Consider the following 18,798-nt stretch of genomic DNA (forward strand, 5'->3'; position numbering starts at 1 on the left):
TCTCTTTTTGCTCATTCTAATCATATGACAAACGATTCATCAATGACATAATGTTGTGAAACCTCTGTACTTGTCCTCTCATAAAGAGAACACCTCACCTTGTGATAGATTCTATAAAAGTGAGAATATAAGTGAAATAAGCGGCAATGAGGGAGTTGTACGTGTGTGACATCACAGATCTTGGTCGCATTGCCAATGGGAGGATCTACATGGCATTAGTGATCTCAATATTCAAATGCTCATAACTTTCTTATTATTCATTCAATCTTCCTCAAACTTTCAACAATATGTTTCTTTGATTTTTCTCTTTGATATGGATTCAGCTGGTTTCAAGGGTTTCATTCTCCTTTAAGGGTAACTGTTGTCATGGTATAGATACCATGACGCACAATATCTGAATATCTCGGAATAGATACCTTGGGATGTTTCCTCGAAAATCACCAAGAAAGAAAAACAAAATCCCAAATCCGTTTCGTTACAATCTTTTCCCAGTAGATAATAAAGGGAGGTACTGAATGATGGAATTACGTAACAGCTGGCATAATCATGATATACCGTCGAATTCGTGTACATAATTAAAATGGAGGAACTATTTGAAATTCTAAAAGACGAACTGTAATCGAATTAGCGAGACTGCAATAGAACGTTCGTTATAACACTGTACCAACTCATCCCTTGGACTGAAATAGACGCCCGGGGGGGGCCACTTCCATTGACGAGTGGATACCATGCGCGACCACGGGGTCTCGTAAAGCACCCTAAACACGTATTTTCCATGTTCTGAAAATGCACCCCTTAACAAGTATTGGCGTCTGAAACCCTACCCTTAACAAGTATTGGAAACAAAACTATACTCTTGGCAAGTATTCCTTGAAATGAACCCTTAAACAAGTATATTTTATTGTTGTGTCACGGGTCCGTCGGTCGTCGGTTTTACCTAATTTACACACCATTTGGTTTAGTAAGGTCCCACCTTCCTCACCTCGCGCAAATCGGACTCTAAACACGTAGTGTTGGGGCAAAAAGGACATCCTTTATACAACATTTTAATTTTGTTTTATCATCCCCGCAAATGTGACCCTAAACACGTAGCTTTCCTAGCGAAATAGATACCCTTTTTTCATTATTTTTTTGTTTTTGACACCCTTATCACGTTACGTACGTAACGTGCCCTATCTTGAAAAAGACATCCTTTTTACGTGTTTTCTTGGTCGCGCATGGTATCCACTCGTCAATGTAAGTGGCCCCCCCGGGAATAGACGCTATTTTCACTTTTCATTATCGTTCAGTGTGATGTGAAGCAGTGCCTGAATTTGTCAGTGAACCGGTCTTTCTGAAATTTGCATGTCATATACCAATGTATTGCGAGTGTGGCTGTTCTCTGTCATTTTGCAACAAACAGTTTCCAGAGGGGTGATCGCTGTTGTTTGGAAGAGCTTTCCAAGCTGCTCCCTGACAGCCAACCCGCGGTCTCCGTTCTGCCAGCACGTCATTGGTGCAAAAAGTTAGCTATAAATTGGCGCTGTTGCTGCTTGGCGAAATAATTGGAAGTTTGGAAGTTAGGAGGAGAGAATCTGTATCTGTGGAGTTCCAGTGGGATAGTTCAACCCAATACTGGGACCAATTATGGATTTCAAAACGCTTTTAGTCCTCGCTTGTGTAGCGGCTGGATCTCTAGCTGGTATGTTCGCCTTTTTTCTTCCTTAAATATATATATATATATATTCCTCTCTCTTTACGAAGCTTCGTCAAGTATTATCATCAAGGATGTGATTTTAATCATTAGTTATTATTTATGTTCTGGGAGATACCATTCTGGTAAAGCGTCTGGATATGATGATAGCATGAAATAAGTTATCTGTACATAATGTATTTTTGGAGATCATCTAATTCATTTGGATATATGCCTTATTGTTATATTCATATTCCCTTTGTCTATGTCAGAGTTTCTGTAATTATAACAAACTATTGGGTCTATTTCTTATGATTGTACTTACATCAACTAATTTGAGACGTTTCTGTCGGGCCAGGTCCATGGTCGGGCTAATTGACAGAGTTAGACAGGGAGGTGGTAGATATATAGATGGAAATTGGAGGAAGAGAAAGGAGGATGAGATGGAGAAACAGGGATGAAAAGGGGAACAAGATAAATGGATGGGAGATGAGATATGTCAATCTGTCTATTGATTTCTTTTATATGTTTCGTATGATTATCCGAAGTGTGAGGATTTCAATTTCATATATCATTTAGACTAAAATTTGATCCAACCTTGATATCTTTACCCTGTATGTTCCTTTAAGACTACCAACCTGGCCTGGTGAATGTGGCCATGTGTCAGCACCTGTTCAAGATCATAGGGCGCGCAACAATAGGCAACTAATTTTACCAGCTAATCCCTCAAAATAGATTAAGCTTTAACAGTTTTCTTCTTATTGACGGATGGATTAGGATTTAACCCTCGATCTTTAGCATAATAATATCGTCTTGTGTCTGCAGGGGATCGATCTAGTTTGTTTTTCAGTGTTTTGTCATATGCTACAATTAAAACTATGTTTTCTTACGAAATATGTTACGTTGATACCCTTTTCTTGCTGACACATCGCCCATACCCAACTACCCCAAACTTACTTTGATAAATTATTTAGGCCTATTACAATGTATTTATTTGACAGACTTTACAAGCCAGCTATGTTAGCCTTGAAATAAATGATTGTGAGCTCTTTCAGTTTTTATTTCTTTCAGAACAATCTTACGTCAACATGATATTTTCTTTCGAGCATTCAATCTATAGTTATACTTAAATAGCTAGAAACTTTCTTATATTGAAGTTTCTTATTGAAATAATTAAGTAAAAATCATACTATTTCAAAAGATTTAAATGATTGAAAACACTTAATCGTGGTTTATTAAAAAACTACTAAAAAGTCTGAAACTTTCCAAGAGGGAAGCTCCGAGATAGAAAAAGGACAGACCCACGAGAACCCCCCCCCCCCAAAAAAAAATACACAGCAGGAGCTCAAACTTACAAATGAACTAAAATTCAGCTTCAAGTTGACAGAAAGTGAGACCGCCGATCGACGTCTTGTTTATATCCCAGTGTCCATCATGTTAAATGAAACCGCAACCATAGGATAATATATTACGTAACTTGAACACAATAATTTATGTAGACAAACAAATTGGCCAAAGGATTATACCTTTTAGAGAGTGTTCGATATCTTATCTAATATTTTGGAGATTGGAGATTAAAGATTTATGACTGTATTAAGATACCAGTGAAAGATACCATTGGATCTCAAAGACGGAATCGAAAACGAACTGTTCAGCCATGAGTACCTCCATGTATAATGTGCCTATATTCAAAGACGTAAGTAGGAATTGTTGAAACCTTGTTGAATATATACAAGTCAGCAACCCCGAATCTAAACATTGATTCACTTATGTTGGTTTAGGTTAGTGCACGATCCAGGGTATGACGTTCTTGGAAAGTATTATATCATTTCAGTGACATCATGTAAACAAACTCGTACTGTGAAAAACAGCTGGAGGTTTGGCCAGTGGTGAAATGAATTTGGCCTTCCTCCAAAATACATAAATCGTCCATCGTGCGGGTGGTTCATGTGGATGATAATGCACTTGTTTATTGCTCATAATAATGTTTTACAGATTATATCATGACCTGGTGATATTTTTTTTAATAAGATGCTACTATTGATAATATGGGGTTTTGTTTCTTCTACTTTTTTCTTAATATATAAATCAAATCTGTCTCATTACATGCATCTGCTCATTCAATTTGTTGTTATACTGTTATTGCATTTTTAAACATGATATATATGTTTTTCTTTTATGGTCACTGCATGTTATGTATTAATTTATTTTCTCTGTTAAGTGTTTTTTTTTATTGTAAACTCTCATTGTTAGTCTTCGGACTTTTTGATGAGTATTGTTGAATAAAACCGAATTGAATTTGAATTTGAAAAAAAAATGAATTTGAATTTAGTTATTTAGTTGTGACGAAAGTATTTGTCTGCAGTTTCACATACTATCGTGATTTATAGTTATGTTTCCTGGATGATATGTCAGGCATGTTCGTATCAGTTTATTTCTAATTGTTGTTCATTAATAGGCCTACAAATCCTAAAGTAAGAAGGCGGTAAATAAATAAACTTCCTAGGTATTCTAGAATTAATCACATTAACAATATTCTTGAACGAGGTATAGATCGACGAATGACAAGTTTGGGTCTATCTCGCCCCCTTTCTTAATTGTCATGTATCTCTTGTTTTTAATGTCACAGGACCAGTGAGGGAAACACAATGTGCGGAACAATGCAATAGTCGAGGTAAGGATATGATTGTATTTGTAACCATGAAGAATTTCCAATGTCACTCCCATTGTGAATGACAATTATGTACCTGCACGATCTAAGTCACAGACCTTTCACGAGAGAGATGTGTGAGAAGGACTGGATGTTGATGGCGAAATACTGAGAAAAGGGACGGAGATTGGGCTGGCTAAGAAAGGGAACAACAAGCAGCCATAAAACATGGCTGTTTTTGTTGGAAGAAAGGGGCCATGAAAGGTGTTGTTTGAATTCAAGATTTGCATAGAATTGTTTTGTTGACTCCGAGTCAGTGCAGGGTTTCTTGGTAAAGCTAATTCGTTTTCTGACCTCGTTGCGCACATGTCCGCCCCAGCTGATCGATGTTTACACCTACTTGCTTTCTCATTGGTCAGATCTTAGTAGAGTATAGTCTAGAGTGAGATGACCCAGTTAGTAGTTTCCCAAAGTTTTACCTTTTCCACTTTACTTGTTTGGGTCTTTGGGAAAAAGTAAATCTAAGGTGAATATTGTGAATATTTTCATTCCTCAAAAAATATAATTTAGGGGTATTTTTCCCTCACATTATCTCTTGTAAAAAAATAACAAAAATCAACTGCATTTGTAAGTCCAACTAGCTGCTGTAGTATAAGACTAATCAACTTGGAGGTGGACTCTTGGCTCTGCTGCTAATTCATGGTTTTCAACTTTTCATACTATTTTTTAGGCCTAGCTTGCCTTTGCGGTCCATAAATTCTCTTGTAAGTTTTATTTATTATTAAATGGGTCATGTGATTTATTGACATTAAATTGTACTTCATTAATATACAGAATTAAGGATTTGAAACTTAAAAAACGATATTGTAGAGAAAGAGGGGATGGGGTATTCATTTTGTATTTTCCTCAGTCCCATATGATGATTTTTTGGTTGCAATATTCACTATTCCGTCTTCGCCTTGGCTTTGCTTAGACAGCTGGCAGTCGTCTGTTTCGAGGAGTTTTTTTAAACATTTTTTTATTTTTAAAATTTCTTCTCGTACACAGACGGCTCGCTATCGTGCAGCCACCATTAGGGGACTTACAATGCAAAATCCCCCCGTCGGGGCTCTTCAATTTTTGTCTTTAAGTTTAATGAATCAAACTTAATATGATTATGAAAATTAACGCGACCGAAATGCAAATTAATATTCCCTCTTGGCATTAATTGCCATAAAAACGGGGCAAATCAAGTTAAAAGGAACAAAAACAGTGACTTACCTCGGCTGTCGCGCAACTTCACTGCCCTGTTTTATCCGAACTTAATAGTAATACACATAAACATATGGCCATTGAGTCCCCTGTTCAGATCGCGCTAGAACTTCGGTCTCTGTATTTGGTGAGTGAAGCCAACAGAGTTCAGCTGAACAACCATCATAACAGAGACTGAAGCTTTTGGTCTAGGCTTTGCTCTGCTCAGCTTGGCCTTTCCTTTAGCTTTTCAAATAAAATAAAGTCCTAAATTTTTCATTAAAATCTGACATTTAAGTTTAGAACTAGTAGTTGATCTAGATCTATCTTCACCCCATGGCATATGGATGCTTTGAATGCTAGCCCATGATGATGTCTGATGTTGATGATGGCAATTGATGGTGATGAATTAGGGATGAGTCTGACTATCAATGTCATGACTCTCTTACTGTATGACGTAGTATAGTGTCTTGCAAGTTGCTTCTTAAATAATAACATTTTTATGCATATTACATACATATATCTGAATACTATTTGAAAGAAAAATAAACTTAATAATAGGAGTAGATCTACATATTTGTTATCTCAGTCATGTCAGTATCAAATGGTCCTTATTTTGATGAAAGAGAGAAGAAGGGGTGCTAGATTAAAGTTAGTTGGTATTTAGTACTGAAAAATGATACTGATGGTTTCATGCAAAATTCTGATGTCTAAAGTTCCAGTTTTATGTGTTGTCTGCTATGGTATTTCTTGGAAAATACTGATTTCCTCACCAAAATACTGATTTTCAGCTTTTGTAAGAACTGAAATGATCTTGTTCAGGTTGGCAGCTCTGCTGCATACTGTTCAAATCAAACCCTTGTGTCAATGTACCAGATGTGTGTTGGTGTGTCTTTGTAATATGAATGAACCCAAGGAGATTGCATGATTGTGAATTTTGTTATTTTTTTTCTGTCCATTACAGAAGATGAAGGGATGTTCAGATCCTTCAAGAGCTACTACTTTTCATATGCCGTGGACATCGACAGCAGAATCAATGGCTCCGACATTGCCCAGTCTTCAACCGTCCGTATCGAAGCTACAGCCGTCATCGAAGGCCTCTCAGCCTGTGACAAGATGCTCATAGTAAGCAGTGCAACCAAAGTAGTAGTCCTTTTGGGCTTTTGGCAGCCATCTTGTTTTGGGGACTATACATGTATAATTTTACCCCTCAAATTCTAAACAGATAAATAACATTTTGCAATGCATGCATGGACATCAAATCCAGTTATGAGAGATCTCTTGAGAAATCTGTCTTCAAATTTAGTTTTCAAAATTCACAATTATCTATTGAGAGTTAATGTAGTTGGATAATGTCAAAAAAATTGGGTGTTATTGTTGTAAAAACAATGTGAATATAGACACCTTAACATGTTTTGCCATATATCTGTGAATCAAGGCTATGATAAATGTGAAGCTAAATGTAGATGCTTATCGTAACTGGTATTGAATTGTTTGAAGGATGAGAACAATCCTTCATTGGTGATCTACTACATGTTCATTAATTGTTGTATTCTTATAAAGAACACTATACATTCTTTCCCCACAAAGATTTTTTATAAATAATCCCTTTTTTCCTGCTATGTTCAGCTTGTGAGTTCATATCCTTATGTGTTTGTCATTTCCTCATTTTTTAACCCAAGTTTACGGTTGACTCTTCATTTCCAGCTCAGTGATATCAGCATCCTTGAAAGGCAGTCCGATGGCATCATGGTACCCGCGGAGACGGAATCCACTTTTGCCCTCAGTCTCAGCGCCCATCCTCTGCGCTTCTCGATGGAGAGCAACGGCACCATCACCTCCGTCTGCCCTGAGGCCGGGGAAGAGATCTGGGCCCTCAATGTGAAGAGAGGATTCCTTTCTCACATGCAGACCAAGAGAACTACCTCAAACGATGTTCTATCCGTGGCTGGTGTCTTTGAGGTAAGCCTTGATGCATCTTTGCCTGGGCCAACATTTTAGGAGTGGAATACTCTCAAAAGCTAGCTTTTATGGGGAATTTGATGCATAAGGGTGTTAACCAGCATAGGTAATAAATGAGGGTGCCGGGCGGGTTGCCCTCATGACAGCGCAAATCGCCTCTAAAGTTCCCCAATTCGCATCTTTGGGGCAACCATCTTTTCAAGAGCCTGTTCAAGATCTCGCATAAACAGTATTCAAGAATATTGTAGAAAATCAGCATTCTGCACATTGCAGACTGTTTGCATTTACTACATAATTGCTTATTGCAAAGAAAAATAGCCCATTAAATGAAAGAAATGGCCCTAAAATTCAACAATCACTCCAATAAAATGAAGAAAAAAAATAGCCCCTAAAAATGAGAATGATTTCTTACCCTGGTGTTCACACAGAAACAGATGTTGTCTGTCATCAAGATGGAATCAAGTTTTATGATCAGTTTTTTTTTATGCTCTGTATTTTATCCATGGCTTTTTATATTATTGGTAGAGTTAATATTATCTCACTCTTGTTGCCTGAAATTGTCCCAAGCAGGTTGAGGAATGTATTTTCTTAAAAGCCAAATACCTGTGCCTCTGAGATAATGCTCTCAAGTGTCATTCCATTACTATATTAACTCCTTATGATACCTTAGAAAGTTTGTATTTCTATATGGTAGAATTCATCAGTGAATGGGTTTCTGATAAAAATTATGATCAAAATACAGTTGTAACATGACTTACTATAACCAGCCCTATATGGAAATTTACATTTCTAAAACACATAGAGGTTATTCTTTCAACTTGCAGCTGAAAGTATTTTTCTATCCTTAATCATATTCAGATTGATTAATTTTCAACATTCCAACGTCCTCAATTGTCGCCAAATAATATACATAAGTCCAATAGAGCTGCAATTAATCTGAGATGTTATTATTTAATTCTGTACACTCGTCATCTCAATCCGCAGACTAGTGTCACTGGAACTTGCATGCCTGTGTACAGCCCAACAGGAGAGATGTCATTCATTAAGAGTAACGATTATCTGATGTGCAAGCACAGGACGAACCTCAACATGTTTGTGGATGCCGTGCCCGTCCATCTTCTTGCTGTAAGTATTTTCTATGGTAATTGTTTGACTTTACTTCAATATTGATCCTCTTCTATTTCCTAAATTCAGGCTGCATTACGCTGTTGAAAACATTCTGTCCCTCAGATACATGTAGTATTTCAAATAATGACCACATTCGTTGGTGTTGGAGACATTAACAGGATTTAGCTCATTTTACACAGCCCATGCCGGCTGGCTCCAGAAAGCATTTCACCAACATCTGTCATGCAATCTAACAGCTTTCTTTGATATTGATTGGCTGAGAAGTAGTGTTACCATGGTAACCGTGACATAAACAGACTTGGTGGGATAAAAATCCAACATGTCCTTTCATGAAACACTACCCTTGAGAGTGTCTCAATAGTTGATTTGTCAGTGATTTTCACATATCAAGCTCCGTAAATCCTTGCATCTGATTTGTTGAGAGCAGAATGGTCAGTGAAAATAGCCGACGAGTTGTTTCATGCAACCCTCCTGTGATGATTCCAGTTCCGTTGATTTATCCCCCTTACCTTTATTTACAGCCTACTGCAAGCCCTCTGACAAGCAGAATGGAATGCGAGTACACGATGGACAGTCAGAGCATCAGTACCATTGAATGCCAGGAGACACACACGCTCAAGCCATTCGCCGAGTCAGAGTCCCACCCAGAAGTCAGGGTACGCACAATGATTACCAAGACTGACGTCAGGCCGACGATCTCATCATCACTTGGTAAGTTGAGAATTGTGAATGTTGAATCTTTCTTTTGTATTTGTGAAGGAATTGGGAAGTCACTCAAAAGCCTTGTTGGGACAAAGTGCAAGACAGCTTGTCAGCTGTACATATAAGGTACAATAAGGTACATACATGATGCTACAAAAAATGATAAGAGAGACAATGCTTTTGCCACTAGGGAGTGAACCTGTGGGACTTAACCATTCAAATTCTTTTTAAAAAATTGTGCAAAACATAATGCTATGAGTTTTTTTTTTTTTTTTTTGGCAATACTCGGAGACAGTAGTCATAATATTTTTCTCAAGGGTAATTTAGCTGTCAGAGAAATGTAACAGATCCAATTAGCTCATCACACCATAACCTCTTTGCTCCTGTGTCCCGCAGGTAGCGAGTTTGCTCGTAGGACCAGTCTTCTCTATGAGAACCCAAGCCCAGACTCTGAGATAAGCAGTAGGGATGTCCGAAAGACTATCACCCAGATCTGCGAATCCATCACCAACGGCATCAGCCATGAGACTCCTGGACTCTTTGAAACCCTGACCAAGCAGTTCGGAGAACTGGACATGGACAACATGTACACTGTGATCAACAGACTCTTCAGAATCTGCCCTGAGACGAATGAAGTCATGTAAGTCGTTTGATGTCAGCGTCTTGTATAGTCGGTCAGTCATCCAGGTTTTAAATCTGGTTAAGTCCCCGACTACAGGGGTGGCCGGCTTTACTTTGCAGTCACAGAGATCACCCTCACCCCTCCCTCCACTAAACTCTTTAATGCAATGAAATTGAATGAAATTAATGTGTCAAGGTGGATTGATAAAGGGAGCCAAGAATAATCATTCATGAAGGTTTACCAATGTGCTAAATTGGCAACTGGGGTTCTTGATTCACCTGAGAACTAAAGGAATATGATTGCTTGTTTTAAAGCTTGAGTAGGTAGGACCTTTGCAAGACCACATTCATATCAAAAGAATGAATCCCTTGGGGGAGCATGTCATCAATATTCATTGTCCGAAACGCTGTCAGACAGTCATATTTTATGGAATTACCCATCAAAGATTTATGAACATTGGTCTTAATGGAACTACATCTGTCTTGCAGTTCTAAGTTTGACTTTGTTGTGGCCTTGTCTGAATACAAGTTTTTCACATCAAAGGGTACAAGACAAAACAATCATTGTCAAAATGGAAGTTAGAGGTAATGATACATGTATATGGGTTATTCTAAGTAGCATTTACGCCAAAGAAGTATTAAAGTAGATGAGCTGTTCGGAGAAATTGGAATATTATAGTGTGAAGGCTGAGACTTTATTTTAGAACAAGTGGGTTAAGACCAAATCATGATTGACTGTGAATGTATACTCATGTTAAGATTGTTTGCATCCTTTTAGTAACATGGTGAAAGACGCTTTGACTGATTGCGACACCGAACAGTGCGCTCAGGGATTCCACTCCATCATCAATTCCGAGAACTCGGCTGAAAACGATTTCTACCTCAGGAAGTGGTTCATGAAGCTCGTCTTCCACAAGAACCCTACCAAAAACATGATCGACATTGTCAAGGTATGCACCTGAATACAGGGCTAGCTATCTTCCGCTGATTTGCATCAGATTTTAAAGAAATTACAAGTCAGTTCTAGATACAAAAATCAATTATAAGTCCTGGAATCCATTGCAACTTTTTGATTGATTGCTGATCAGCTTTCCCAACCGAAAGTGAGCATTAGTTTGCTGTTTGATCTGCAAGTGTGCAGTTTGGCAAAATTGGAATCAATTGCAAATTTAAATTCCTGCAACCATTGGCAACTCTTCCATAAGGCCAACTTTCTTGTGTCTGTCACAATCAATGTATGTTGTCTGACATTCTAAGATAGGCTACCTGTCATATAGTGACCCACATTTTGTATTTCTGTTGAGTGACGTTAATTGACTTGAGAAGTTGACCTACCATGACTAAGGTGATTGATGAGGTTTGCTCAGAGATTTAGTATTAAGACCGAAAATATGGATAGTTTTAATAACAATAATAATAATAATAATAATACATAGGATTTATAAAGTGTACTTTCCATCTAGATGGAAAGAAGGGTTCTGATGGCATGATGCTATCTTTATTCTTTTGGAATTTGGTTGTATTTTTACATTCACTTTGTAAACTATATATCAATTTCATGTGAATCAATTATCTTGTTTCAGCGCTATGTCCATGGAAGCGAGGAGGTAAATCTCCCGGCTTACTATGCCCTCTCATCGATGATCCACCAATACTGTCGCATCTCGGACGACGACTGCTCCAGGGACCCTGATATCCAGCAGGCTGCTGTGGTCTTTGAAGATAATCTCCACGAATCCTGTCTGCCAGAGAACGAAGAAGATGAAAAGAGGGTAAGTTGACATGTTTAAGGTCATGTTTAATTTTAATTTCTTTTCCATTCTTAAAAAAAAACCAGCAGAAATATAATATGGTATTAACCCATTGCATTGAGATAACAATATGAATGTAATAGACATGGAGGGTCCTCTAAATTACAGCAAGTTGCTCGTAAATTTGATAGATACAAACTTGTACGATCTTGAATACAAAGTTTTTCAATTATCTTGATGCTATTCTGACATAGCGACAAATACCCCTGTCGGATTGCCCACTGGGTGTTTGGAAAATCATTCAGAAGTCTCTCCTTTGATGCACACAATCAATGAGTTTGTGAAATTCAAATAGTGGTGTTGCATTGTTCTGATCAGACCAACATTTGTTTTTTGTTTGATTAAGATGATGTTTCCTGTCACTTTACATTTCACTTTTGTGAAGTACGAAATATTGATTTTCAGGTGAATTTCTTTCTGGGCTTCATTTGTTCTTTTTTATAATATATCACGGACACAGGTCAAAAGCCCTTGCAACTCAGATTTTGAAAGTCAATGTTACTCTTCCATTATTTTTTTTTTCAATATTTCATTTGGTGAATGTAGATCCTGATGTCTGTCAGGGCCATCGGTAACATGGGTCTTATCCAAACCAAGAGTCTCCTCAACCGATGCAACAGGGACCAGAACTCTAACCAACTACGTGTTGCTTCTATCCAAGCTTACAGAAGAGTGTCTTGTGTTGATGTCCCTGTAAGTAATTTCTTAAAACAACTCAGTCATACCGAGTGATGACCCTATCGTTGTTTGGAAAATGAAAGGGCTATATTGGCTATCGATATTAAAGGAAATATAGTTTTTGTTTTATTACAATTTGTGATTAAGTGTTTGGTATCATTTTTATTGCCACATTACCCATTTAATTGCAGGATGACGATATGTAACATGCTATTTAGAAGTGCTTATTATCATTTTCTTAAACAGCAAGTACTTTTCAATGTTTCCATATAAGAGAGAACATCTACCAGAAATTGTAGGAAATATTTTGATGCATCGTTAATCTTCAAAAGTTTCAACTCAGTTTCAGTGATATAGTCTTGAATATATACTCTCCTACTGTCGAGAACGGATCTTAGGATGGCGTAACCTTGCATGGTTCCATGCCATCTGCTCCTGCAGATACTGCTTGGATTTGAAATGCACATGTTCAGCCAAACATAAACTAGAGCTTAATACCTTTCCTCAACCTTCATCTCGATCCTGAAGGCGTCATTTTGGAAGATATCTTGATTCTTCATGTTTTGCTATCTTCTCTTCATCTCCAGACCGATCGCTTCATGCGTGTCTTCAGCACCGTCGATAACGACAGCGAGTTGAGGATTGCTGCCTACCGGGCCATCATCAGGTGTCCTTCAGAGGAACTCCTTCAGGGCATTGCCAGCACCATGGCCTTGGAACCCACCAACCAAGGTAGGCTGTCCAGCATCTCGTAAAGTGTTGGTCCGTGATTCCAGCAGATATCTGTTGTAATCTTCGGAAATCCTTGTTGCAGATTGGTGCAGAGTGAAAGGGGGAGCACAAGATGACGTTAAAAAGTTGTGTTTATGGTGGCAGGATTGGGATTTATAGTCTTTCTGGTCGATGAAACATAACTTAGAACCTTGACACGACTAATGAGATTTTTCAATTACTACTAAATCTGTACTGTAATTTGTTGGTGATCTAATTTGACTTGTATTTGCATCAAGTTCATGAATGTATCTTTTTGATTGGAAAGTGCCTAGGTAGGAAGCTTCATGCCTCAACCAAGAAGAACTTCTTTTTTTAGTTTACATTTTTATCAATATCATTGTTTATGGGGGGGTAGTGTGATGTGAACCCGGATTTCATCAAGAACCATCTCTACAACACAGAGGTAATGGTATTTTGCATCTTATCCCAAATATGAACTGCGTGATAGAACTTACAAGCTGACCTTTGACCTTTCAATCTGTATCTTCCAGTGACCTGCTATGTATCCAGTCACCTTGCCAACCTCAGGAACTCCCAGGACCCCATGGTGTCTGACCTCCAGTCTGCCCTCGGCCAGAGCCCCCTTGCCAATGTGACAAAGTGTGGCATGGACTACAGGAAGTTCTCCCACAACTACGGTCTTTCATACTTTGACGGTGAGTGCGAAGCCCCATGCATTTAATCGGGACGTGTGGGGGCCATTTCACAAGGCTGTTTGTCAATTAAGCACGATTTTAAAAATGATGGATTCCTTCAGCTGAATGCAGTGAGTGCGAAGCCCCATGCATTTAATCGGGACGTGTGGGGGCCATTTCACAAGGCTGTTTGTAAGTTAAACACAATTTTAAAAATGACGGGTTCCATTCTTTCAGCTGAATGAGCTAGATTTCTTGAGCCAAATATTTTGTCTTATACATGTATGATGTGTCATATAATATAAATTCCATTTATTTCAATATTTGAAAGGAACATGATGAATAAAAGTATATTTCTTATAGGAGGGGGTTTGGAATGATGTGTTTTATGTTTATCTCCTGCAGAAATAAAATAACTTTTTTTTGCACCCGCAAGGGGGGGAACACATTATTTTTGGGAATTCATATCACATGACACAAGAAGGAACTGCTCATCTGTGACATCACAATATCAAAACATAAACAAAATTGTATAACTGTTATTCTTTGATGAAGTTTTATCAAGCCTTAACCATTTTTTTCCTTTTATTAAAAACAACTCATCGGCATGGTGAACGTCCCCTTTAAACTGCATATTGCATTCTATTTTGTAGATGAGAGTGGCAATGGCATCCATTTTGATGGTGATGTTGTCTTCTCCTCCGAGTCCTACCTCCCAAGGAGTGGCAGGTTGGCCATGAACGTGGATGTCTTCGGATACGGACTTGATCTCTTTGAGGTATATGATACACCAGTTAGAAATAGTGAATGACCATTATTGTTACTACGTAAGCTAACCCAACCCCAACCAATTGCGAATATTAACTGAAGTATTCTGTTTGCTTACTGTATGTTTCCAACATGGCAGAAAATAATCACATCTGTGTAAGGAAATGCTGCACATAAACATACAAGTAGATTGAGAGGTTGTTAAAAAGATGATTCCAAAGAAGTAAAACATTCTTAAAACCATCCTACAAGTTTGTTAATGCAGTACATCATTGATCAGGGTTGCATTTACGAGCCATGGAATCTGGCCGAAACTATCATTGGACGTGTTATTGTTGGGAGTTTGTCATTATCTTGGGGATTCTTTGATTGCTGTGTCGGTGAACAATATTGAAATATCATTGAAGAAATCACTTTACATGCTATTTGAAATGGCCACTTATATGCATGTAATCAGAAAGAGACCAATTTGTAAGTATACCTGTTGACAGTACATTGATAATAGCACCCAGTCTATATTGTTTACCTCGTTGTCTATTCAAATGCACATTACCCCTGGCTATAGCTTCAGCTGTTAATTGTTTCTAGCGCTTGGTACATTTGAGGAATTAATCCTGCTGGGTACCCATTCACCTTAAAATTCACCTTAATACTTGGGTTGAGTGCAGCACATTGTAGGGGGATTCCTTGTTGACGGAAAACTTGCTGTAGTTGAGATTTGAACCCGTGACCCTCTCATTGAAAGACAAGTGTTAGAGCACCAGATGGGTGTTTCATAAAGCTGTTTGTAAAGTTACGAACGACTTTACGCACGACTGGAACATGTTCTTAGGTCATAACTCAATTACATAGGGATATCACTTAGCACAAGAAAGGATCACATGTCGTGCATAAAGTCATTCGTACCTTACGAACACCCACCAGACCACTTAATATGACTAATATGTAACGGTATATTGGGTGTTCTCTTTAGTTGGATGCCAGGACGGAGGGATGGCAAGAAGCCCTGGAGTCCCTTATGGCACCCAGCGATGAGGACCGTGATGCCAACATGATTCGATCAGTTCAGAGGATGTTCAAGAAACGTGCTAGGCGACAGAGGAGGGAGGGCATCAAGAATTCTGCACTGAATAAGATCAGGAACCAGGTTAGGAACAATTATTTTTTTATCATTGTATTTGACTTGTTTGATATTCTGCCAAATAAAATGATAATAATATATGGGTCAGCGTAGGAATACACGAGAGGCGATTTTGCACTCCTGACAGTCCAATCGGTGGTTTTAATTGTGGTGTATGGAGACTGCTTGCATATGGTTTTGTAAATGTGTGTTGTTCAACCGTTAGCATTTGAAGTTTAATGTCAAGATTTTGTTTTGTGTCGTACCTCCGTACTCTTACATGTATATCCTACTAGACTTTGCATACTACAGTGTACTTCTTATCTCCCATGCCCCAAAACATTGTATTTTCATTGTAAAGTTGTTTATTATTTATTCTACATAAAAAATACAACCATGATTATACTGGGTTCTTCACAATCAAATATTCTATTGTTCATTCTAACAGTATGAATCCAACCATGACTTGGAGCAGGAGGAGATCGAGCAAGCTTCCTTAGCGATGAAGGTCTTTGGTAATGACGTCTTCTACAAGGACCGTGATGACTTTGAGCGTATGGCTGAGAAGTTCAGCAGGGAAAACATCATGCAGGTACGGAGATACGTAAATATGGTATATATTGTGTATCTTTGACTGATAGGGTGTGTAATATAACATTCTTTTGACTGCCAGAGTCCTTTTTCCTGATAGGAAATGAAGAGAATTGAAGATACATAAACATGGTATATATAATATGTATTAGTGACTGTAAGTTATATTTTCCTGATGGCCCAAGATTGCAAAGGAGGATAGTTGAAGATTGGAATATATTGAGTATTATTGACTGATAGGTTGTGCAATATAACATTCTTTTGACCGTCAGAGTAATATTTTTGTGATGGGTTGATAAAGGGAGTTGAAGATATGTAAACATGATTTTTTGTAGTAATGACAGATAGGGTGTGGAAATAAATTGTTACATCGGCTTTGGCCAGTGGAGTTTTTCGGCAAAATCCCAGTTTGAAACTGACCTTTTTCTGCCTAGGGTCTCTAGCGGAATGGCGTAGTCAATAACTAATGCCAGACTTAATACCAGAATTGCTTTTGACCAATCAAATTGACCATTCAGTAGCTTATAACAGAAGCTTGTAATTAGCATTTTAATAGTAGACAAGTTCATGGGACCGGGCCTTCAAATTTGAGTTGTCTTTGAGAACTTAAAGACATCAAAACGGTGTGAAATTGGAGAATATTTAACTCATCAGCAAAAGCATTCATTATTTCATTGAAAGCAATACTTGCATAAGCTTTGGAATATCTGACATGCTCCCTGTAATCCAATTATGCAGAGAAGGTAAAATTAGTTTCTTGACCAAAAAATATGCATTCCAAATTCCAATTATTTTAAACTGCCCACAGATCATCGCATCCCTGACCACGCACAGGACCCATGAATACAGTCTGAACAAGAACTTCAAGGCGTCCAAGGTGTCCATCCCGACCATGGCTGGTATGCCTCTAGAGGTCAACATCCAAGGAGCATTCAACAGCATCCTGAAGGCATCAGGGAAGTTGGACGTCCTGGGCATGGTGGCCAGTCCAAGGACATTGACTATCAAGGGATCGTTTGAGCCAAGGTAAGTCAAAGTATGTCACTTGCTATATCTTGCTTATCTAAAATATGTTGCTTTATGCAGGATACTTATTTTGATATTGTATACACAATACAACATCCATTTTTTCTTCAATTATAAGAGTGCAGACGATGTATTGCTGTTTGAAATCTACAACATAATCAAATAATATCATCATGATGTTTGTGATCGATTGTTAACCCGGCCCATCCCTGTAAACATTCCAAACTAAGCAGAAACAGTATTGATAAATCATTCAATGTGCAATTTAGGATCATCAATTTAGCTCAAGTTTATCTTGACAGTACATCTTATAGACTCAACCTTTCTAATTTATTTATAGTTTGTAGACTATGTTGTACTCAGAATGGATACTTAACAAATATTTTCCTGAACTTGATTTGTTTTAGTGCGGCCATTGAGGTGAGCAGTAACATGATGGTGGATGCCCATTGCGCCCGTAGCGGTCTGTCTCACAAGATCAACATGGCTACATCCCTCAGCCTCGGAGGTAGTCTGTCCTTCGCGGATGGGTTGCTCAATGTCAAGGTCGACGCTCCGCCAAGACGAGAGACTGTCATCAAGGCATCGTAAGTATTTACAGAGGATAGGAAGATGTCACAGTTCTTAGAATATCATATCTTATCTGTTGGATGAAGATAATGGGAATCGATCCAAAATCATTTATAGTAATATCTTTTTGATAAATTGCTTAAAAACCTGAAATATAGTTATATGATAATTATAAGAATACTAAAGATTGATTTATTGATTACATAATAGATAGACATCTATGCACTTTACCTAGTAAGACATAAATACATTTGAGTATATGAATATAAAAAAGGCCCAAGTCTATAGCAGGTCATTTCGAGAAAATCGAAAAAAAAAATTTTTTTTATGAACTTTAATATTCACATTACTTGTGGGTGGGGCCTTTTGTCTGGTGGACTTGGGTCGTTTTTAGAATCACCTGGACTTCGGTCATTCTTACGTTCATATACATGGTAGACTTCTGTAATAAGTACTAGAAGTAATGAGAGAGGGCGCTATGATATGAATGTACCAGGTTTTCCTCCTTTATTTAAGGCATTCCTGAGATGATTTCAGATTTATCATTTAAACACAAGATGAGTCATTGTACATAAGAAAACAATTTCCCATATTTAACTCAATTTTGCCAACAATTGGACTTGGGCGATTTTTATATTCAGATACTCATTTATATTTTATGGAATTTAAACTAAAAATGTTTGTAAGAATTACAAAACTGATATTAAGGGTAGGAATTACTGATACAAGATAAAAGTAAAACATGGGGTAATTGAATCAAAGTTAGGCCTAAGACTTTTTAAACACCATTTTTTGGAGGAATCAAAGCCAGCCAGAACATGTCAGTCAGATTAGCATCTTTGCATATGATTAAGCAAGTG

The 18,798-nt window shown here is 37.8% G+C and overlaps 1 protein-coding gene across 1 annotated transcript in view; it reads left to right on the forward strand.

The window, feature by feature from the left end:
- The first annotated feature begins 1,491 nt into the window (after positions 1–1,491).
- Positions 1,492–18,798, forward strand: part of LOC129270861 (uncharacterized) — a 52,130-nt gene continuing 34,823 nt past the window's right edge. The window contains exons 1-17 of the mRNA XM_064106844.1: positions 1,492–1,681; positions 4,302–4,346; positions 6,517–6,677; positions 7,260–7,514; positions 8,499–8,639; positions 9,164–9,353; positions 9,741–9,984; positions 10,744–10,915; positions 11,549–11,737; positions 12,323–12,469; positions 13,042–13,186; positions 13,720–13,884; positions 14,517–14,641; positions 15,605–15,778; positions 16,200–16,343; positions 17,151–17,368; positions 17,776–17,955. Of these exons, the coding sequence (XP_063962914.1) occupies positions 1,627–1,681; positions 4,302–4,346; positions 6,517–6,677; positions 7,260–7,514; positions 8,499–8,639; positions 9,164–9,353; positions 9,741–9,984; positions 10,744–10,915; positions 11,549–11,737; positions 12,323–12,469; positions 13,042–13,186; positions 13,720–13,884; positions 14,517–14,641; positions 15,605–15,778; positions 16,200–16,343; positions 17,151–17,368; positions 17,776–17,955 (2,750 nt within the window). The 5' untranslated portion in view covers positions 1,492–1,626. The remainder of the gene's footprint in view (positions 1,682–4,301; positions 4,347–6,516; positions 6,678–7,259; positions 7,515–8,498; positions 8,640–9,163; positions 9,354–9,740; positions 9,985–10,743; positions 10,916–11,548; positions 11,738–12,322; positions 12,470–13,041; positions 13,187–13,719; positions 13,885–14,516; positions 14,642–15,604; positions 15,779–16,199; positions 16,344–17,150; positions 17,369–17,775; positions 17,956–18,798) is intronic.

This window comes from Lytechinus pictus, chromosome 11 (assembly GCF_037042905.1).
Source record: "Lytechinus pictus isolate F3 Inbred chromosome 11, Lp3.0, whole genome shotgun sequence".
Taxonomy (NCBI): domain Eukaryota; kingdom Metazoa; phylum Echinodermata; class Echinoidea; order Temnopleuroida; family Toxopneustidae; genus Lytechinus; species Lytechinus pictus.